This window comes from Ahaetulla prasina, chromosome 2, assembly GCF_028640845.1.
Source record: "Ahaetulla prasina isolate Xishuangbanna chromosome 2, ASM2864084v1, whole genome shotgun sequence".
NCBI classification, from domain to species: domain Eukaryota; kingdom Metazoa; phylum Chordata; class Lepidosauria; order Squamata; family Colubridae; genus Ahaetulla; species Ahaetulla prasina.
In genome coordinates this window covers 192,515,107-192,539,017 of record NC_080540.1, presented here as the reverse complement: position 1 = coordinate 192,539,017, position 23,911 = coordinate 192,515,107, and the positions used below count along the sequence as shown (strand labels likewise).

At 37.8% G+C, this 23,911-nt stretch overlaps 1 protein-coding gene across 1 annotated transcript in view; it reads left to right on the top strand.

Moving 5' to 3' along the window:
* TBX15 (T-box transcription factor 15) overlaps positions 1 to 23,911 on the top strand; it is a 90,388-nt gene that overhangs the window by 13,882 nt on the left and 52,595 nt on the right. The window contains exon 2 of the mRNA XM_058170818.1: positions 23,292 to 23,505. Coding sequence (XP_058026801.1) covers positions 23,292 to 23,505 — 214 coding nt within the window. The remainder of the gene's footprint in view (positions 1 to 23,291; positions 23,506 to 23,911) is intronic.

The following is a 23,911-nucleotide window of genomic DNA, read 5'->3' as shown; positions in this document are numbered from 1 at the left end:
GGTTGGACACACAAGGAATTTGACTAATGCCTCGAAGAACAGAAAGAAGATCTTCCTGCAATTGTCATAACGCTAAAAGAAGGAGGAGAAATAGCACATTTACTTGCAAGATTCTGTTTCTATAGCTGTTCTAAGGAAAGTAGTTTTAGGTCTGCACAGTGTCTGGTTCTTAGTCTAGTATGTATTATAGGCCTGACATCGTTAGAGGGTGGGATAGTCTGAGTGAAGTTCCTGAATAAATTTCCGTATTTTAAAAAGATACTGGGGATCAGACTTTTGGCATAGGGAGAAAGTCACAGTGTAGTCCATAATGTTTCTTACTGAAATGATTTCCCTAAAGTTGCTATTTATTCCTAGTGAAGATTGTGATTGGGGTAAGATTGGAACTGAACTGGATGACGGGGATAGAATTTTTAGCACGGCTTTTCTTGAGACCGTACGTGTTCTCAAATATATTAAAAGTGCAGAAACATTTAATAATGTGAACTTCTTCGGACATACTAAACCACTAACATGTGCAGTAATGAAAGCTGGGAGAAGCTGTACAGTGGTGGAGGAAAATATTACCTAGATTTATCCATGTTGAAAGGGTAGTACAAAATTTGTTGGTGTGTGTGTGTGTGTGTGTGTGTGTGTACTGTCTAGCACCCTTTTAAGTATTCTGAGAAGGCTTTGCATAGTTAAGGTTTTACTTGGTGATTTTGTAGGTGACATCTTTCCTAAAGCTGCTTCTAACAATGTTCTGGCATTTCTTCTTCACCTGTTCACTATTAATCTTCTCATCGTTCCCATCACCCATCTCTTTCCACTTATGACTGTATGACTGTAACTTTGTTGCTGGCAATCCTTATGATTTATATTGATATATTGACCATCAATTGTGTTGTAAATGTTGTACCTTGATGAACGTATCTTTTCTTTTATGTACACTGAGAGCATATGCACCAAGACAAATTCCTTGTGTGTCCAATCACATTTGGCCAATACAAAAATTCTATTCTATTCTATTCTATTCTATTCTATTCTATTCTATTCTATTCTATTCTATTCTATTCTATTCTGTGTTGCTCATTGGGCTGCAACACAGCTGGTCTTCTTGTTAGGCATAAGACAGACTTAAGGTACTGTTAAACAGCAATCAATTATTAATTTATTATATAATAAAACCTCTGAAAGTTGACCAACCAAGGGACTGAGCAAAAGTGGTCAACATACGGAGTTGGTCAACATATGGAACAACTGTGCTTATATGTACATAGCCTCATTTTATTGTACAGCTTTTATTAGAGAATGTCATACAAAAACAGAGTGAAAGCACAGGGAAATCATTCATACACTACTATATCATGCAAAATCAATACATTTACGTATGTCTGTATTGCTTTCTCATCATTTGACCATTCTTTCTGAAAAAAGAGAGTGTCAGTTTTAGTCTGTTTCTTATTCTTTTTATGAAGGTAAGTGTGAAAAAGCACTCTAAATGCTGGCTATACCACTTAGCATACTTGGGCATTTTTCCATGGCAGATGACAATCTGCAATTTCCGTGTTCTCCTCACTTAATTCTTCTGCTTCATCAGTTGCTTCCAGCACTTTTCCACTGGGTTGTACCTCAGTCAATAATGATTGGAAAATTGCTTCTGGGTTAGGGTTAGGGTTTTATTTCTGCAGATGAATAGAATAGAATAGAATAGAATAGAATAGAATAGAATAGAATAGAATAGAATAGAATAGAATAGAATAGAATAGAATTTTTTATTGGCCAAGTGTGATTGGACACACATGGAATTTGTCTTGGTGCATATGCTCTCAGCATACATAAAAGGAAAGATACCTTCATCAAGAATCATAGGGTACAACATTTAATGGTAGACCCTAGGTTTATATTTTAGCAATGACCCACTGCAGAAACTGTGCTCAGTATTGCATTTTGAGTGTTTTGGTTATGCCTTGGTCGAGATGTTGAACTTTTGATATAGTGTTTGGAGTCAAACATTTTTGTTTCATGTTTGTAAGATGGTTCACTTGGGAATGGCTAGGACAATTCTCCACGACAAGGAGAATGGACCATTTCGTCTTCTTTATTTCTCGGTCAATCCATTCCTCAAATAGGGCACCCGTCATCCATGCAGGTCTTTGGGCTGCAGGTTCTTGAATGAGTGTGGCTTTGCTGATTTACCAATCACGAAAGGTTTTAGCTTCCCTCCAGTTAAGCTAGCGCACAGCAGAACTGTGAAATGTTCGTTAGAAAGTTTTCCCCTCTTACATTTTTCACCCCTTATACCGAGGCTCCTGTCAGGAAACGCCATTAAAAACACTCCACACTCGTCAGTGTCATCATCTTTTCTGCCAAAGTCAAAAATATTGTATTCTTTGATATTCTTCTTAAAAGAAATTCAATGCTACCAATTCTGCATTTCACTTTTCCTGCCCTCAACTGGTCAAGTTATAGAGAGTAAATTAACGAAACAAACAAAATGTTGAAAAGTTATCATATTTATGTAGTTACTTACCAAGCACATCTAAATTATATTAAAATAACCAAAATAGGTTTACAAGGAATGTCACAACTTTTGAGCACCCCTAATGTTTGGAAATTGAAAGTTGAAAAATTTGACATGTCCTACACTGTGTCAAGGTCCAGTTGGTCAAGATTTAACTTACAGAGGTGGTCAATATAGAGGGCTTGTCTTTCTATTGTGTACATATAGTGTATGTCCAGTTTATGAAAATTAGGTCAACTTAGGGGGGTGGTCAAAGTTGGAAGGTGGTCAACTATGGAGGTATTTTTATATCAACAGGAGCATTGTGTACTCAGTCATCAATGTCTCTATTGCATAGGGGGCTGCAGCAGGAATTTAGAACTGTAACTAAAGGGGCAGGATATTTTGTTCCATCTGCAAAGATTTTCCCTGTGCCCCTTTTGTGTTTCAGAAATGGTGTTAGATGAACTATATTTTCCTGTATTAAAAGATCTGGTTTCTAGTTTATACCGTTCTTTGTTTATTACAGAATTAGTATGCATTGATGCAAAGGATTGAGGAAAATGCTTAAATTATGTTTTAAATTCTGCCATGAAGAGCACACAACCATGTAATACATCAAACTAATGTAATCTAACAAATACATCAAACACCAAACATTTGGGTTACATTTTGGTTATCTTTCCTTTCATGAGTATTAGATCACTGTCATATCGCATAAGACCAGGGATCCAGAGTTTTTTTATTTTTTTTATTTTATTTTATTTTATTTTATTTTATTTTAATTTTAATTTTAATTTTTATTTATTTATTTATTTTGTCACAACAGTAGACAAGAAATTTTATTTTGGTGGGAGGAAGCATTCATTCATTCATTCAAATTGGCTCAAATAGATGTAATGTGTTTATAAATGTATGTGTGTGCATGCATATATGTGCACACATATGTTTACTGTTGGTCTGAATGAAATCACAGATTCCTCTTTCACGTGGAAGTTGGTGTTTAATAATTTTTTTTTCTGTTTTCCTTTCCCTGCTGTGCTGTCTCCTAGCTTGTGACTTTGAAATGGCACAGAGCGCTGGATATCACACTCACATGACTGTAGGCATTCTAAAATAGGCATGACTTTGCAAATCAAGGATGTTTCAATTTCACAGAGAGTAATGGGTTTTGGAATCTTTATGCATTCTTTAAGTTAGATTCAAGTTTGATTCAAATTGTGGTATAATGCAATGTTTGGGCTAACTTTTGAGGGTACAAACCAGGGGTGAAATCTAAAAATTTTCCCTACCAGTTCTGTGGGCATGGCTTAATTGGCTGGGTGGGCTTGGCCAATAACAATAAATAATAAAAATAATAAACAAAGTATAAAAAACAATAAGAGGTACCAAAAACCAACTTTTACACTTTACACACACACACACAACACAACACAACTGACTCACACACAATGTAAAAGCAGCTGCACTTCACACTTCACACAGCCACAAAAAGCTCAAAAACCAACTTTCACACTTTACACACACACAACACAACACAACTCTCTCTCTCTCTCTCTCTCTCTCACACACACACACACACACACAAAATACCACATACAGCTTTCTGAGATTTTGTGTGTTTGTGTAGTTAGAGTGAAACACTACAGAAACACACCAAATCTCAGAAAGCTGCACAAATATTTTATTTTATTATTAAGGTTTGTGGACTTCAATTCCCAGAGTTCCTCAGCCAGCAAAGCCAGCCAGCATTAATTGCTCAGTGATGAAATAGATTAGCTAAGTTTAGATTAGTTCTGTTTGGTGCTGAAAGTGAAATTGGGGCTTTTGGGCTGGAAAAAAAGCCATGCGGTCGATCAGTAATCAGGTAAGTGCCTTAAAATCTCTTAAAAGGAGGTTTTCTACATGTTTTCTAAGGTTCTGCTGATGAGGAACTCAGGTGAGATCGCCAGAGGAGCCTTAAAAAATTTTTTTAAAAAAAGTTTAAAGGCTCTGCCGATCTCAGCTGAGGGGTGGGATCCTCAAAGGCTTTTTTTTACTTTTAAAGGCATGTTTCGGCTGAAGAAAAACCTGCTTTTAAAATTAAAAAAAAACCCCACTGTTGATGGTGTGGTTCAGCAGAGGCAGGGGGCGGGGCCAGGGATTTTTGCTACCGGTCCTCCGAACCAGCAGCCGCCATCGCTACCGGATCGCGTGAGCTGGTCTGAACCAGGAGTATTTCACCCCTGGTACAAACAGGCAAACAAATAAACACTGTAGTGTTATATAGACTAATGCAGGTTGTATTTACATCAATAATACTTTGTTACAGATCAGTAGCATTACTTTACATACTTCGTGTGTGTGTGTACATTATTTTTTGTTTCCCTCTCTAATACATATTCATAACATATCTATGCCTGCTCATTGAGATTGCTTGCCTCTGAAGAGGTGATCTTTGATCCATTAAATTCATATCCTAACAAATGTCTATCTTTCTTAGTCTTTTAAAAGATCTTGGATGGTTTTTTTAAACTTAGACTTATATACCGCTTCATAGTGCTTTTACAACCCTCTCTAAGCGGTTTACAGAATCAGCATATTGCCCCCAACAATCTGGGTTCTCATTTTACCCACCTCGGAAGGATGGAAGGCTAAGTCAACCTTGAGCCGGTGAGATTCAATCTGCTGAACTGCAGCTAGCAGTCAGCTGAAGTAGCCTGCAGTATTGTATTCTAACCACTGTGCCACCTCAGCTCTTTTGCAACTCAAAGTAGTACACTTTCCCTCCTGGTAATAGGAATATCTCCAAGGTATTTTTAAAAAAATTCCTTCTTTTTGTACCCACATTTCCTTCAAACAAAAAAATGCTTTAATCTGTTTTTCAAGGAAAGATCTTAGTTCTCTACGTTAAACATTAAATCAACATTACGTAGTAACCATCTATAGTAATCGCTGAGTTCTGCCACCCTTACATAGGAGAATGCTCAGGGAATTTGGTCTTTACAAGTTTGATAAACTGATCTCAGTCACATTGCTGACTGAGTGAGATGCTGACTTGTGGAACAATTGTCTTAGATAAATTTGGAAATTGGATAGAATCAATAAATGGATATTGACTGAGATGAAAGAAAAAAATTACCATCATGATTTTGCACTGACTAGCCATTTAAAATGATGCTACCAGCGCCTTCTGTGCTTCTCTTCTGGGAAGGTGGACAAGACAAAATTAATTCTTCTGCCTGTAATTCCACTAATTACTGCCATTCAGTTTTCAGCCTGTCCTATGATAGACAGCCTCTTAACTCGGATTTCATGGCCGAAGCACCTAAGGTTTGCATTTCTTGTTTTCTGCATTTCTCGCTGATGAGACATTCCAAAAATATATGTAACAGGCAATTATGCCAGAGATTTATAATACTAATGAATTTTACTGAATACACATCAATAATGAACATAATTTTGTTACTGTAGTATATGTGAAGGTCCTTATTAGTACTACACTTTCCTCTAAAGTTATATTCCACTGGGCCCATTGGGTCAGGCCTCAGAATTCCAATCTCAAAACCATGCTGAAAGTATTCATTTAGAAGTTCCAAATTGGGCAAGGACTGCATTCTAAACTTTTATTTTCCCCTTTATCCCTTCAAAGAATCAGGATTACAGACTAAAAATTATCTTTTTCAGGGTATATATTAATGGCATAATTACACTGAGAATCTTTTAAATATTATTACCTGATTCTCTTTGAGGGTCTCGTTTTACAAGTACTTGAGTGAAGCAGGTCTGTATTCAAATTATACTTAGCAGTGAACACTGGACATTTTTATTTGTATTAAACATGTGATTATTTTCATTCCAAAGCTTACCCAGTCAAAATGTGACTGTGTTCAGCCTTATATTAATAGCTGGTGAAAGATTAGATAGAAAGCTTTACTTACTGAGACACATAGAAACATCAGTAATATTAATCTACCCTAAAACCTCAAAAGAATAATTGTTTCCCTGCGCTGATCTAATATGTGAAGAAACCATTGTATTACTTGATTCAAAGAACAATTATTAAAATATTTCACAATAAAATATTTTTTGTATAAAATCATTCCTACTGAATGAATTGAATTATGAATTATGAATATATGAAGAATCCTGCTGAATCAGACCAATGCTTTACCTCGTCCAGCATCTGTTTCCCATTGTGGCCAACCAAATGCATCCAGGAAGCTCTCAGGCAGGACACCAGGGCGATAGCTGTCTTCCGCTACTGTTCCCCAGTGGCAGGTATTCAGAGCCACACTGCCTCTGTTGCTGGGAATAGCACAGAGCCGTTGTGACTAGTAACCACTGAGTGACCCTGATTAGGTCAGTCAGATCTTTTCCATTCTGAGGGACATTCAGTATTCCCAGTGGTTTGAACTGGCCAGTGGTTTGAACTCAATGATAATTCTTCAATCCTTAATTTTGAAAGGTAGGCGCTAAATGAAAGGTGGCAGAAAATAAATTGGGATCACCTTGCTGAGCTCCAGGTTATTTGCAATATGTGGGGAAAAGCTTCCATCTCCAGCTTCCAATTAATCAGAAAGTAAACAAACAATAAGCTTTTTCCTTAAATAGAGAAAAATTGCCAGTTGTACATTCATCCCTTGTAGTGCTATTGTGCAACTTTCAAGAATTTAAATGCTTTGCACACGCCGCCTTCGACATGACCTGAGTTTAACTCATAAAATCATCTATTACAATGTCCTTCCTGTCGAAGACTACTTCAGCTCCAATTGCAACAATACACGAACACACAATAGATTTAAGCTTAATGTTAACCGCTCCAATCTTGATTGCAGAAAATATGACTTCAGTAACAGAGTTGTTAATGCTTGGAACACACTACCTCACTCTGTAGTCTCTTCCCAAAATCCCAAAAGCTTCTTCTACTGACCTCACCCCATTCCTAAGAGGTCTGTAAGGGACGTGCATAAGAGCACAAGCGTGCCTACCGTTCCTGTCCTATTGTTTCCTTTCGTTATATCCAATTAATATAGTTATTACATACTCATACTTATATATATGCTTATATATTGTATAGTTATTTCATGCTTATTCTTATACAGTATATACTGTGTGACAAAATAAAAAAATAAAATAAATATTGTTTCAACAGACACTTGGAACGTTCTCTAAATGTGGGTCTGGGTGATTTGGTTGGATCAAAAAATAAAATGGGTACTGAAGACTTGGATGGCCTCATGGAACTGCTTTTGAATTGTAATTATTGGAGATCACAAGCTTTTCTCCTCTTTTTTACCCTGGAGTTGGGCTTCCATTGTCTGTCTCTGGTCAGGGCACAGAAGACACCCTGCCTAGCAGTAGACAGATCTCTGTTGCAGAAATAGCAGACCTGCTGTTTGTGTTAAGTGCCATGTGTTCCGTGAACTCTGCTTCCCCAACTTTGCCCAGTATGAATGGGAATGCTTTTGGAAAAGGGACAGAGACTGAGGGCCTCAAGTTTTTATAATTGCTAATAGCTGGAAAAATTGCATGTTAAGAGTAGCACAAACTTGTTTGCAATCTTCGGGACTAAAAAGGTCTTCAAAGAGGAAATCATATCTGATCACCAGAGCCTGATGCTGTAATTTAATAGGGAAGTTTTGCGTCTCCTAGTGGGTTGGTCTGACTTCCCTATGTATTGATTTTTCCACCCCCTGCAAGTCCATTACAAAAATGCACTAGGATATTGAAAGCAGAAACGTCTGGTGTATGGTTTGGATGAAAGAGAAGAGGGGTGGGGTGGGAGAAATGTGGGGAACTTGCCCACGTCAATTTTTTGCTGGAAAAGTCACGTCAAGCCTATAAACACTGCAAGATGCGAACCAGCCAAATGCAAAATCAGAAGAATACCCTGCTGTGTTTTCCCTGGTCTATCCATCTGGGCGAGGAGGAGGAGGAGTAGAGGGGGCAGAACAGGCAAGAACAGCAAAATCCATCTAAAAAGGATGCAGAAGCTTTCCAAATGTCTCTGAGTTAAAATAGGAGGTCTCATGGCTATGAAAAATAACATTATGTTAAAAGAAAATTTTTCCTTTTTTTCACATTATCTTTTGGCCATTTAGAAAGCTTTATAGGTTCCTTAGATGTTTTTCCTCATCATCTTAGAGGTTCAGATTTTCCACACTTAAACATATGAAGCTGCCTTGATTAGCTACCTACTCAGATAAAACAAATGAAAGTTCAAGGACAAATTTCTCGGACAACCAGGTGCTAAGAACAAAACAAAAGAGAAAGTTGTTGTCTTTCTCCTGCCCAGCTTGAGTGCTTCCCATATGTGGGTCATTCTTGGAAACCGGATGCTTGATCTGGTCCCCACATTCAGTTGATCAGGTAATCAAGCAGCGGGTGGGGACCAGATTGTCTGGTTTCCTTTCTTTAATGGCAAGGAAAGCAGCGATCTGTTTCCTGCCTGACAAAATGATTGTGCTCATAGTTGGCAATGGGAAAAGAGGGTGGTTACTTCTTTCTTATAGAGGATTGCAAGGAAGGTTAAGGGCACAAACTGTCCACCCATGATCTAGTTAAAGTGACAGTGATTCTCTCCTGCTCTGTTGTTGGACCCTTTTAAAACACAAAGATGTTGCATCTAAATTCTGGGACATTCTGTAAATAAATATTTTCTATTTCCTCTCTGAATATTTCTCTGGATGTTTATGGGTTTATTCCATCTTGGTAGATAGCAATACCAGGTGATGAATGCCGGATATATGGTTCTATCGTATATCTGCAATATATTTGGGTTTAGAAGCAAGGTGGCTCTAGCTTTTCCTTGTGGAACAGCCTCACAAGTAATGTGATAGAATATATTCTGTATTTTATTCATTGGTCTGTGAAGACCAATCTACAAGACCATCTACAATAAACCTTTGAGGAAATTATTCAGAGCTCTTCTTGAGTGTTATTTCTACTTTTTGTTTTCATTTTGTTTTCATTTCATTTTGTTTTCATTTACTAATTTACTAATCCCAGCAAATTAGTAACCATATTTGGAGACAATCTTAGAGTAGATTTAGGTAAACAAGCAGAAATGTAATTTAGACAAGACATAGTTTCTCTAGTTGAAAAAAGATGAATGGAGATTTGATCCTAATGAAGGATCAAATGTGGAGCTTCGAATGTCTTCTGGCTTTGGAAGAAGAGGTACCTGGCTATGCAAACCACTTCACTGGTGTTAAAGAAGAGCTTATAAAGCTACTAAATCAAAAATGTTTACATATGGAGCTACACTAGTGCTTGAGAATGTGTGTGTTCATACATATGTAAGTGTAATATGTTCTGCAGTGATGGATGTACGTGGAATTTGGAAAGGTTTGTTATCAAAATTTGTTTTGTTGCAGCATGGGAAATTTAATCACTGCAATAGTAATAAACAGGCACAGTGAAAACCAGTTAAAGAAACTTTGGATCCTCAGGATCCCAAACCCTTCCATTCACCCAACATGTTCCCAAACTGATCCAAACATAACATAACAAAAATAAAATCTATCAATAATCTAGGCAGACAAATTCTTCTGCCTGTTTTTCCGAGCAGCTATGAATTCATTCCGATGAAAGAGAATATGCCTTAGAAATTCTTCCAAAGAAGAAAATTTTGAAGAAATTCTTGTAGGCAATACAGAACATTGTAGCACTTATTTAATTAGGGAATGGCAGAGATATATGTAAGAATATCTCTTCCATTGAATAAATATCTCCAGTATTTTGTATTTTCCCTCACTTTCCATTTTTCTATCAAGTCCCAAGGAAGAGACATCATGGTAGAACTTCTCCTAAAATGCTTTTTCCAGAATGGGTTTACTGCCGCTTTTAAAAGATAGAATAGAATAGAATAGAATTTTTTATTGGCCAAGTGTGATTGGACACACAAGGAATTTGTCTTGGTGCATATGCTCTCAGTGTACATACAAGAAAAGATACGTTCATCAAGGTACAACATTTACAACACAATTGATGATCAATATATCAATATAAATCATAAGGATTGCCAGCAACAAGTTATAGTCATACAGTCATAAGTGGAAAGAGATGGCGATTGTCCCACTAATGAAAAAACATGGGAAAATTTCTCCTTCACCTCAGAAGTTCAGAGAAATTATCAACCTAATTACTTCACAAATTTGGCACAGAATCCCACCACTCCTATTATGCCTAGCAATTCATCAGCCTTTGTTAACTCCAATTCATAGCAGCCAACGGGAAGGAAATCATAAAATCAAAAGAAAACAGAAATAACAAGCCACTTCATCACCATCATCTTCTGTTCTGGTCATACGGTATGTACAGGGGTGGGTTCCACTTACCTTTACTACCGGTTCGCAACAGGACCGCGTGCACATGCACAGAAACTTTCTGATGACGTCTGGGTCGGTGGGCGGAGCTTCCTGCCAGTTTTACTACTGGTTCTTACGAACCGGTCCAAACCGGGGGCAAACCACCACTGTGTACGTACCTCCAAGGCCTTAGGAACCGCCAATGACTCGAACAAGATTTTTCTTATTAGCATCTCAGGATGTAGGTGGGGAATCAAAGTAGCATACTGTTCACTTTATATGACGATTGAAAGAGACTGGTAGGTAGGGCTGGATTTTTCAAAGTTTGAAGCAGCTTCCAACCATTGTGAGGGTAATGAAAAAGATCTTCTTGTGGTTATAGCTCCCCAGTTATCTCAAGGGGCTTTATTATACTCAGGTGAAGCTTCAGTTTTGGTCAGTACACAGTAGGTCTGTGTAATTTATTCAGGTACGTGTTTGGGCGAGTTTGCATGTTATCTTGACATTGGTAGGTTTTCTTTAGAGTGCTTCCTGTACTTGTCAAACAGTTGTTGTTTTAAATGGAAACTACGCTGAATATTTAATCATGACCTGATGGAGGATCAGTCTAAGAAGAGAGTTGGCCAATTGATAGTAGAGTTCAGAAACTTTTTAAAATACTTTAATTGCTGGGGCAGAGGATAAGTGGGTTTTGCAATTAGCTGCTTTCTATAAAGAACCATCCATCCATCTTTATTTACTTACCCACATACCACCAGAGATTAAATAGTTTGGCTGCATAGCAAAGTCAATTCTTGGAATAATCTTCATATGTTCACAGACACATAAACACACATTATATCACTGAAAATAAACAAAAATATTATGGTTAATTTAAATCCACATTTGGCAGCCACCTTTTATTGCACTTCGGTGTGCGATTAGAAAACTTACAACTCCGTTGACTTTGACATGACCTGTGTTTAACACACAAAATCATCTATTGCAATATCCTTCCTATAAAAGACTACTTCAGCTTCAATCGCAATATTACAAGAGCAAAAAATAAATTCAAGCTAAATGTCAACCGCTTCAAACTTGATTGCAGAAAATATGACTTCTGTAACAGAGTTGTTAATGCTTGGAACTCATTACCTGACTCCATAGTCTCTACTCAAAATCCCAAAATCTTCAACCAAAAACTGTCTACTATTGACCTCACCCCATTTCTAAGAGGGCTATAAGGGGCGTGCATAAGAGCACAAAAGTGCCTACTGTTCCTGTCCTATTGTTCCCTTCATCATATCAAATTGATATAGTTGATGCATATTTTTATACATATATGTATATTTTCTTCAAAATATGTTGTTTTATCTATGACAATTGTTTGTGTATTCTGTTGTGACAAAAGAAATAAAAACAACAACAATCAAATCAGCTATACAGATCATACAGTGTAGACAGATGGAAAATTCTGTATGGAATATTTCATTTAACTGAGGATACAAAACAGGGGTGAAATCTAAAAATTTTCCCTACCAGTTCTGTGGGCGTGACTTAATTGGTGGGCATGGCTTGGTGGTCAGATGACTGGATGGGCGTGGCCAATAACAATAAATAATAAAAATAAAAAAGTATAAAAAACAATAAGAGGTACCAAAAACCAACTTTCACACTTTACACACACACAACACAACTGACTCACACACAATGTAAAAGCAGCTGCACTTCACACAGCCACAAAAAGCTCAAAAACCAACTTTCACACTTTACACACACACAACACAACTGACACACACACACACACACACAAAATGCCACATGCAGCTTTCTGAGATTTTGTGTGTTTGTGTAGTTAGAGTGAAACACTATAGAAACACACCAATCTCAGAAAGCTGCACAAATATTTTATTTTATTATTTTATTTTATTTTATTTTATTTTATTTTATTTTTTTATTTTATTTTATTTTATTTTATTTTATTTTATTTTATTTTATTTTATTTTATTTTATTTTATTATTTTATTTTATTTTATTTTATTTTATTTTATTTTATTGTGGACTTCAATTCCCAGACTTCCTCAGCCAGCAAAGCCAGCCAGCATTAGTTGATCACTGAGGAAATAGATTAGCTAAGCAATTGATTCTGTCTGGGCTGAAAGTGAAACTGCTTTCAGGCTGGGGAAAAAGCCATGCGTTCATCAGTAATCAGGTAAGTGCCTTAGAATCTCTACTCTTACTTATAGAAAACATGTTTTCTACAAGTAAGAGTACAAGTAAGGTTCTGCTGATGAGGAACTCAGGTGAGATCGCCAGAGGAGACTTTTTTTTTTTAAAAGTTTAAAGGCTCTGCCGATCTCAGCTGAGGGGTGGGATCCTCAAAGGCTTTTTTTTTACTTTTAAAGGCATGTTTCGGCTGAAGAAAACCCGGCTTTTAAAATCTCTGCTGATGGTGCGGCTCAGCAGAGGTGGGCGGGGGGGGGGGGGCGGGAGCGATTTTTGCTACTGGTCCTCCAAACCAGCAGCCGCCATCGCTACCGCATCACGCGAGCCGGTCCGAACTGGGATTTCACCCCTGATCCAAAATTATTTTTATAATGTGTGCTGCATATCTATAACATGTTACTGATTTTTTATGAATATCATCTAATGGAGCTATTTCAGTTGAGGAAAGCTAGAGTATCTGTGGATGTGTGTGTGTGTGTGTGTGTGTGTGTATGAGCCCCCTCCTTTTCTTCTTAACCACTCTTGATTGGAAGAAAAAAAGTCTCCAGTGGGATTTGATTGATATAGTTTTGGCAGCTGTAAATTGCTGACAGCATGCTGCAAAATCTCTCCTATGAGATATTTTCAGTTCCATTGAAATCTCACAGTGAAAATGATGAAGCGGTGCAGGCGAGGGGAACTGAGCAGATGTGTCTTTCAGCTGGCTTGTACCTGTATTTTTTGAGGCAGAAAATACAAAGAATGAGTGACAAACATGTTGAAAACTGAGCTCCAAAGACTGTTCTAGGGATGAATTCAGGGAGGGGGCACATTTGGAATCAAGAGTATTAATAAATATTAATTTATTAATTAATTTAATATTAATTAAAAAAAGCAGATTAAATATTATAAAAAAATATATGACAGCGATTGTCCAGAAGTATGATCAGCCTCTTGATACTGCCCTAGGGACATGTTTTTTTAAAGATAAAAAGTATAAAGAGTAAACATAATACTAGCGCCTACTTTACAGATACTACATCTGTTTCAATGAAACTGTTTCACTGAGGACTGTGCAATGGCATTTTTAAAGCATTATTTTGAGAGGCATTCAAGAAATAATGAGTTTTTAAACATTTTGGAGGAATGCCAGACATTTCCCACAGTATGAAATGTATTCGTATGTTTACCTGAGAAATATTGTAGCTCAGTCATGAACACAGACAGTATAATTGTTTATTTATAATAAATTCTCAGGGAGTTTATAGAATAATACCCGTAGACCTCAGTTTATGACCACAATTGGGACTGGAGCCTCTGTCTCTAAGCAAGGTTGTTGTTAAGTGAGTCACACTTGATTTTCTGACCTTTTTGCCATAGTCATTAAGTGACTCACTATGGTCATTAAATGAATCATGTGGTTGTTAAGCACATCTGGTTTTTCCCATTGACTTTGCGGTTGCCAAGCATCTGAATTTTGATTGTGTGACTGCAGGGATTCTGCAATGGTCGTTAAGTGCAAAGATCAGTCATAAGTTACTTTTTCAGCAGCATTTTAACTTCAAGTGGCTGCTAAATGAATGGGCATAAGCTGAGGACTATATGTATGAGATAGGTATTTAATTTGTAAAAATAAATTTTCCTAGTAAACAGAACAGAGGAAGAAGAGCACCAATTTCTATTATAGGAAGACCAGTTTTCCTCACAAATAACAACTGGTCACTTGAAATCCATTTTATAGTCTATATTGAGTCAATTAGACTAGAAAGAGATGCTGAAAATAACATCGACAAGAGCTACAAGTAGATGCAGACATTGGTTGTTATAAAGCAGTGTTTTTCAAACTTGACAACTATGATGTGTGGACTTCAAATCCCAGAATTCCCTAGCCAGCATGCTTTTGTAATCTCTAAACAAAACTCCCCCCCCCATTTCCTGTCTGCTTCCCTCATCGCCATCTAATCTTGTTTCTCCACTTCTCTTTTCTTCTCTTTTTCCATACTACTATCATTTCTTCTTAACTCCTCTTCTTTCTTTCTTTCTTTCTTTCTTTCTTTCTTTCTTTCTTTCTTTCTTTCTTTCTTTCTTTCTTTCTTTCTTGTAAGAATAGTGTGGATATTTGTCTATTGTGAGGGAACGGCTAGTTATGAATATTAATTTTGTAAACAGGAGCTGATTTAAGAGAGGCTTACTTTTAACCAATAGTTATCTATTCAATTATTACGGTTGATTGCACATTTAGCCAGACATTTTGACTGGATTTGACATTTTTATCCACCTATGGACTCCTTCTCAAAGACTTGGAACATGCAGATGTTATAGTCTGATGGTTTTAAAGATATCACTGCAAGATGTAAGATATTCCAAGTAAGGCTATCTTTTGCATGTCTTTGACTAATAGTGATTTTGTCAATGCTGATGGAGTTCAAGTGCTACTCCAAGCTTGGGAATTGTACTGAATGAGTTTATCACTATTGATTATTGATTGATTGATTGCCACAGTGTAGGGGTAAAATGCTCCCGGATCGGATGGGATTGCGCGATCCGGTAGCTGGTTCGGAGGACTGGTAGCAAAAATCCCTGGCCCCGCCCCCCTGCCTCTGCTGAGCCGCACCATTAGCAGAGTTTTTTTTTTACTTTTAAAAGCAGGTTTTTCTTCAGCCGAAACAGGCCTTTAAAGGTAAAAAAAAAAGCCTTTGAGGATCCCACCCCTCAGCTGAGACTGGCAGACTTTAAACTTAAAAAAAATAAATTAAAGTCTCCTCTCCCGATCTCACCTGAATTCCTCATCAGCAGAACCTTACTTGTACTCTTACTTGTAGAAAACATGTTTTCTACAAGTAAGAGTAGAGATTCTAAGGCACTTACCTGATTACTGATGAATGCATGGCTCTTTTTCCAGCCCGAAAGCAGTTTCAGTTTCAGCCAGACAGAATCAATCGCTCAGCTAATCTATTTCCTCGGTGATCAACTGGCTGTCTTTACTGGCTGAGGAACTCTGGGATTTGAAGTCCACAATAAAATAAAATAAAATAAAATAAAATAAAGTAAAATAAAATATTTGTGCAGCTTTCTGAGATTTGGTGTGTTTCTGTAGTGTTTCACTCTAACTACACAAACACACAAAATCTCAGAAAGCTGTATGTGGCATATTGTGTGTGTGTGTGTTAGTTGTGTGTGTGTAAAGTGTGAAAGTTGGTTTTTGAGCTTTTTGTGGCTGTGTGAAGTGTGAAGTGTGAAGTGCAGCTGCTTTTACATTGTGTGTGTCAGTTGTGTTGTGTCGTATTGTGTGTGTGTAAAGTGTGAAAGTTGGTTTTTGAGCATTTTGTGGCTATGTGAAGTGTGAAGTGCAGCTGCTTTTACACTGTGTGTGAGTCAGTTGTGTTGTGTTGTGTATGTGTAAAGTGTGAAATGTGGTTTTTGAGCTTTTTGTGGCTATGTGAAGTGTGAAGTGCAGCTGCTTTTACATTGTGTGTGTCAGTTGTGTTGTGTCGTATTGTGTGTGTGTAAAGTGTGAAAGTTGGTTTCTGAGCTTTTTGTGGTTATGTGAAGTGTGAAGTGCAGCTGCTTTTATATTGTGTGTGTCAGTTGTGTTGTGTTGTGATGTGTGTGTGTGTGTAAAGTGTGAAAGTTGGTTTTTGAGCGTTTTGTGGCTATGTGAAGTGTGAAGTGCAGCTGCTTTTACACTGTGTGTGAGTCAGTTGTGTTGTGTTGTGTATGTGTAAAGTGTGAAATGTGGTTTTTGAGCTTTTTGTGGCTATGTGAAGTGTGAAGTGCAGCTGCTTTTACATTGTGTGTGAGTCAGTTGTGTTGTGTTGTGTGTGTGTAAAGTGTGAAAGTTGGTTTTTGGTACCTCTTATTGTTTTTTTATACCTTATTTATTATTTTTATTATTTATTGTTATTGGCCACGCCCATCCAGTCATCTGACCACCAAGCCATGCCCACCAATTAAGCCATGCCCACAGAACCGGTAGGGAAAATTTTTAGATTTCACCCCTGCCACAGTTGTTCTACTTCTATTTGCAAGTTTTCTGTATTTTGTGATATTCTTCTTTCTTTTCTACTCTGCTGCCTCCAGGTACTGCCAGATCCACTATCTAGACTTTTTTGTCTTTCTTATTGTTAGTTATTAAGTCTGGGGTGATATTTGGCAGGTGCCTATCTGTTTCTATACTAAAGCCCTGGAGCAGTTTAGCCTCTTCATTTACCTATTACTTTCTCTATTTTTGTGATCCAACCAGTTCTTGCTTGCAGGAAAGTGATATTCTTATAAATACTCCAATGCACCATTGTTGCTACTTTGTCATGCTGTTGTTTACAGTCATTCCATATGATCTTGCAGCAGCTAGCCCGGTGGTTCACTGTTTCTTCAGCTTCTTTGCAGAGATGGCACTTACTGTCTGTTGCTATCTTCTCAATTCTGCCTTTGTATGCATTTGTTCTTAAGACCTGGTCTTGTGCAGCCATAATGAGCCCCTCCATCTCTTTCTTCAACTTTCCTGCTCTTAGCCATTGCCAGGTCCTGTTATCTGCTTTACGTACTAACTTTTTAATTTACTGTCCATGTAATAATTTGCCATGTCTTTTTTCTAACCTTCATTTGGTCTTTCTTGTAGGCCAGATCTCTCTGTAATTAGTTGTCTTTCATAGTGTAATAGTTTCAATTCATCATCTTCACTGTCCTTCAGATATTCTTCCGGTGTTCTTTTTCTTCTTCAGCTCTCTAATATACTTACAACAGTCCATGCCCATCTATGTTCTTTGGTAAGTAGAATCTGTCCACATCACTGCATGGATGAAGGTTGATTCATTGCCATTATTTTTCTCATTTTCTTATCTAGGGGCTTTTAGTTCTGCTTGTGTTCAGTCACTATTAGGGCATCCGTCGGAACCCTGACATTCCAACTGTATATATAATGCCTGGCTATTAATTTCTTTGATGGTATTGTTCCCATTAAATTCCATTAAATTTGAACTTTAAATCTTCTTCATTCTCATAATGTTTTCATGGCTACGTTTCTTATTGACTTCAGAGTGTTTGATGTTATCAGGTTGAAGGAAACCCAGGTATTTTTAGTGATTGTGTTCATCTTGATAGGGCAGCTTGATTCCTTCAGTTTTCAGTATTTTTCCCCTGTTGGTGACAAGGGTGTTACATTTCTCCGGACCAAACTCCATTGCAATATCTTGGCTGTATATATAAACAGTTTTGAGAAGCAATTCTATTTCAATATATTATTATTGTTGTTTTTTTCCTGTGCCTTGTCTATAGCAATAGCAGTAGCACTTAGACTTATACACTGCCCCATAGTGCTTTGATGGCTTTCTGAGCAGTTTACAAATGTCAGCATATTGTCCCCAACAATCTGGGACCTCATTTTACTGACTTCGGAAAGACGGAAGGCTGAGTCAACTTTGAGCCAGTCAATCCTGAATCAAACTCCAGGCTATGGAGCAAAGTTAACCTGCCATTCTGCATTCTAAGCACTGCACCACTACAGTTCTTTTACTTAAGCATTTAAATACATCTATCTGCAAATGTGTTGCTTGGAAATATATCTTAAGTATGGTAGGGAAGTGAGTGATGGTCTTATTTCAATGAGTCTGAACTAAGTTTTAGCTGAATTTGGAAACCTTAGGTTGATGAGATGGGAACGTTGCCCTTTTTGCAGGATTTATTTCTTATCTCCTGTGTATTTTCTTGGGCATGGGGGTTGGTGGTGGCTACTGGTGTGTTTCCAGGTGTAATTCAAGGCGCTGGTTGTCACTTTTAAATCCCTACATGGCCCAGGGCTGAGTTACCTGAGGGACCATCTTTTTCTGTCCAGTTTGTTGGATGGCATCTGTCCAATACCATCCAATAGATTGGGCATGCTACAGATTCTGTCAGTCAAAGACTGTCTGCTAGTGGGAACTGGAAGATGGGCTTTCTCTGCTGTAGCCCCTGCCTTGTGGAATGTTCTCTTTGAGATTGGAATGGCCCCAACCTTGCTTGACTTTTCTCAAAGATTTAAAAACTTGGCTTTTAAATATATTCATTTAAAATATTCTGTCTCTGTACTGCCTCCCTCGGTGTTTCTGAAGAGAAATTATTTTTACTGTTTCCTCTCCTTTCTTCTCCTCTTACTCTTATGCCCAACTGGTGTCTGATGCTAAGTTTGTACTTAAATCAGCAATGGACAATTATTCTCAATCAAGGGCCACACTTCTCTGAATTGCTCCCAGGGTCTCTAACCCCAAACTGGACAGAATCAGGATATCAACTCAACTCAATTTAATTTAATTGTAATTAAATTTACTTTAATTAAATGAAATTACAATTAATTCTGCTCAGCCAAATTCTTTTCATGGAGAGCAATATATGTATATATAAAAAGAAAGCAAATAACAATAAAGCTCCAAATACTCAAAGAAAAATATGAAGAATGAACAGCAGTAACTGTAAAAGGAATACAAAGCAAACTCTACTACATAAACTGTGAAAGTAAGAAATGCCTGGTTTTTGAGTTTGTTATTTTGTTCAAATCTTTGTGGCTCAAATGAATAGTTGAAGATATTATGGAACATCTGGGTGACATCAAGTCTATTTATTCAAGGGGCCACAGAGAATGGTCCCTTGTTGAGGATGCCAAAGTCCCTGAAGGAGGGAGCAGCCATATATTTTGAGATATGGAGGAGATACTATATAGGAGGAGCGAGACACCTTGAGAATCTGTTTGAGGGGAAAAATGGGAATGAATGAATGAGAGTGGATTCTTCCTTTAATATTGACCATCAGACCTATAATGGTTTTTAAATGAGGAATTGGCACCTTAACATGAGCCTAGGAAAAAAGTGGTTAACAGGTAGACCTTCTGCAATGTGCTTCTTGCACCTGGATTTTCAGTCTTTGTTTCTGTACTTAAATCCCCTTTTATTGTCCACTATGGAAGTAATAAATAATAAAATGAATGTGATTTAACTCTTGAAAGAAGACCCTTTCTCTCTGTTTCTAGATGCCTGGATTTTGACTAGGTCTCCAACCACCATAATTGTGGAGACCAAAAAAAAAATAAAATTCTTCAAGGGTTATATCTGCTCCATATAGGTTTCATCCAAGCAAACACAACAGAAGTGGGTTGTTTGATTGTCAGAAAGAGCCCTACTTCTGAAAAGGCATGCCCTATGCAGGATTGTGCTGTATGGTGATACCAGTTATAAAAAAGAAATGCCAAATCCAAAATCCCATTCTCCCAGGTGGTTAGCTCATAGGCAAATCCAGATTGCCCCAGCACGAACCACCCACCCCTGGGGGGCCAAAACAGGTTGTTCTCAAACCATCCCCCAGCTTCTTCTCATATTTTCCTGGACTGCTTCAGAATGGGTGTTTCCCACGTATGGATGGAAAAAGGGTTGATGACTGATTCATCCGCTGCGCTCTCTGTGTTGTAGATAAATGCCTTTGAAGGGGATGAATCCACATAATCCGCGGTGTGAATATAGCCTCTTATTCAATTTGGTAATTACTCATCATCAAAATGAACTTTTGATTTTGCTTATTTACATATCAATTTGGGGGAAAAATGATGCACTGCAGTTTATAAAGTTAAAGCGCTGCTCTAACTCATGCATTCACCACCAGCATCTTTAAATAAAAGTCCATGACTGGTGCTTTCCCAGGGTGCTTCTTAATCTCTGCTCCATTTGCTCCTATAACAGTAGTCCTGTATTGTAACATGAAGAGGGTTGAAAACATCTCCTCCATTTTTAATTATTTTTCTATCTACTTTTTCTTGTTATTTTATAATCAGTTCATTAGTAGATGGTTGAAATGTTGAAACCTTCCTTCCTCCCTGCCTCAGATGCCCCTGCCTACCTCTCTCTGAGCCTCAGATAAATTCAGGGATAACCCTTTTTGCAAAATACTTATCTATTTGGGCTATTTGGGAACTGGGGCAAGATTGATAAATGTGAAAATATTCGCTTGCGAACTGATAAAGAAGAATGACAGCAAACAAGTGGACAGTTTAGGGAAGGAAAAACAGTAATGTAGAAAAGTAGTTTCTATCCAGCTTCAAACCAGAGACACTTCACATGTCAGGCCAGTATAATAGTTGCTTTGCTACAGGGTGAACTGCTAATATTGGCTATTTCTGGAATGGGTTTTTGAATGTTTTTCTGTCCACTGTCCTGTTGGAAGGCTATGGCCTGCATGACCCTCCCACGGCAAGGAAAGCAGTTGGTGCTTTACCTCCTGGAGGGGATAAAGAAACAAGAGACTCCACCAATTAAGAGCTGTGTTAATCACTATTCAGCAACAGAACAACTGGCCATCACCATGTCCAAAGAGAAGGAAGGGACTGACATCTGGGAAGAAATTGCTTAAGCTGGCTTCATTTCCAGCTGGTTTATTTATGGGAGGCAAACAGCTGAAGGATGCCATGTGGAAGTGCCTTAAACTCCATCCAGAGTAATGCTGTCTTATCTTTCTGAACTGCAACTAGATAACAGATGTGAAACATTTTGAGCACACTGAATAAAGGCCAAGCATTATTGTTTGGAAATAAGATTTGCTGAAATCCTTACATTAAATATTTTTAAGAGGAGTGTGCTGGACAGCTTACATTTCCTTTACATGTGACTCTGGCACAATTCATATGAACGCCACGAACTGCAATTCAGTATCTTCTCCAAGCCAATTATATTGTTGCCAGCAGTGTTTGCTGAGTTGATTTCTTCAATATTCCATCTTTTTCAACATTTGTTACTAAAACCCAAGCTACAGTGTTGGACATTCTGTAATTAGATTCTCAGAAAATTATCTTGTGTTATATCTGTTTATATCAGTGGTGGGTTTCAATTTTTTTTACTAGCGGTTCTGTGGGCGTGGCTTGGTGGGCGTGGCATGGCCTGGTGGGTGTGGCAGGGGAAGGATACTGTAAATTTCCCATTTTGTCCCAATCAGCTGGGACTTGGGAGGCAGAGAATAGATTGGGCCGGGGCCAGTTAGAATTTTTACTACTGGTTCTCTGAACTACTCAAAATTTCCGCTACCAGTTCTCCAGAAGTGGTCAGAACCTGCTGAAACCCACCTCTGACTTATATCACTAGAAGAAGTGGGGGGACTTGAATACTGCAGACATTGTCTCTTATATCTCTACAATTAAAGAGGTTCAGAACTTAATGTTTTTCCCCAAATTATAAGAAACTATATATACAGAAAGGCCCCGAGAATATCCTTGAGTGGAAGAGAGCATATTTTACTGATTGATGACCATAAATAAACAAATAACATTTAATCTGTAAGATAACTAACAGTCATACCCTAATTCCATATAGCAGGACCATATAGCAGTTACATCAAGGCAGCATTAAAATGAGAAGGAGATGATAATAATATGGATTAATAGGAGTACCAGCAAAGAGGTACACTGCTGAGAATCACAATTCAGTTGGGCCCCTTGGTGGAAGTGATTTTCATGACAAAAAGTGCAATGCCAGCCTGTGACCTGCATCCCAACCAACTGAACCTCCAATGGCAAGACCTGCAAGGCAAGTCTTCCACTGGGTCCTCTCAACTAATGAGTTCAGAGTAAAAAAGTTTGAGCCTGAGAAATGTCTTTAATTCAGCTCCAGCTTTTTGGCTTTCTCTCATTTTGGTCCAGATGTTTATATCGGAAGACCCTGTAAAAGTCTAGGTGTTCTTTGAAATAACAATTACTTTGGCAGTAATTTTTTCCATATGCTTGCTTTCTTCAACTCTTCGGGGATTCTACATCCATAACCCAACGTTGCTATTTTCTCAGGGAAAATAATTGCTCAAGAACTATAACATAGGAACAAATAACATATATCTGCTTGAAACCAAAACAAAAGGACAGCTTTTATTATTTTTGAGGACAAAGAAATTAGAAATCTGGAAAAAAAATCCCTTATTCAAAACATAAACAGCACATGTGGTAAAACATACAATTAAATACAACATTATTTCTCCAGTGTTGAATGATTCCCCTCCCCCCGTCCCCCATTTCTCTCAGCCTACAACTGCAGGCTGCATTTTTCTGTATCCAGATTAATTTGTTACTATTTATATTTTTAACTGTGGGCAGTTTTCTTCAACAGCTTTAAAATTTAATTAAAGTACCAGATGTCATGTTGGAAACTGAAAACCAGAAGCCAGATTGTAACTTACAACACAACATCAACAACACTCTTCTAATGAAAAAGATGCCATTCCTCTAATTCCCTGGATCCCTTCAAATGGCTTCAGTTTATTTCTTCCTACTTTGAGGAACTTTAGACATTTCAAATTGGTTTGACTCCCCTTTCTGCTTCTGCTTCTGCTTCTTTTAGATTCAGAGCAGAGCACAGGATCGGAAACTGAAGTGCTGGCAGAGCGGACATCCTGCTCGTTCGGTTCCCCATCGGACCTCACATCGAGCAACTCACTCTCTCAGTCTCTGCCTGCCTCATCCATGGAGGAGATCCAAGTGGAATTGCAATGTGCTGATCTCTGGAAGCGATTCCATGATATTGGCACTGAAATGATCATCACCAAAGCAGGCAGGTAAGGCATCCTATCTGCTTTTTATCGATAGCTGGCTTAGAAAAGCTGCAGTTTTTGTAGGGCCCTTGAGTAGTTGCCGCTACTTTCCTGGAACTAGAGTGCTCTTCTTTGTTATAATTTAGCCCCATATCTTTCCCTGCTAGTGGTGAAGGGATTGTGTTGCCCAGCAGTTTCAAAGCAGATAAAGATGGGAAGGTTAACTTCTCTGTGTGCCGTAAACTTTCTATAATTCATTTCTTAATTCTAGTTGCAACAATATGAAAATAATTACCAGATTCAGGTCACACCCGCTGTGATTGAGAAACAGATAGATACACACATACATGCACACACACACACACACAATTGTCATTATTTCAAAATTTTATTAATATTTTGTCAACGCTGGTGCTTTTGAAATCACTTG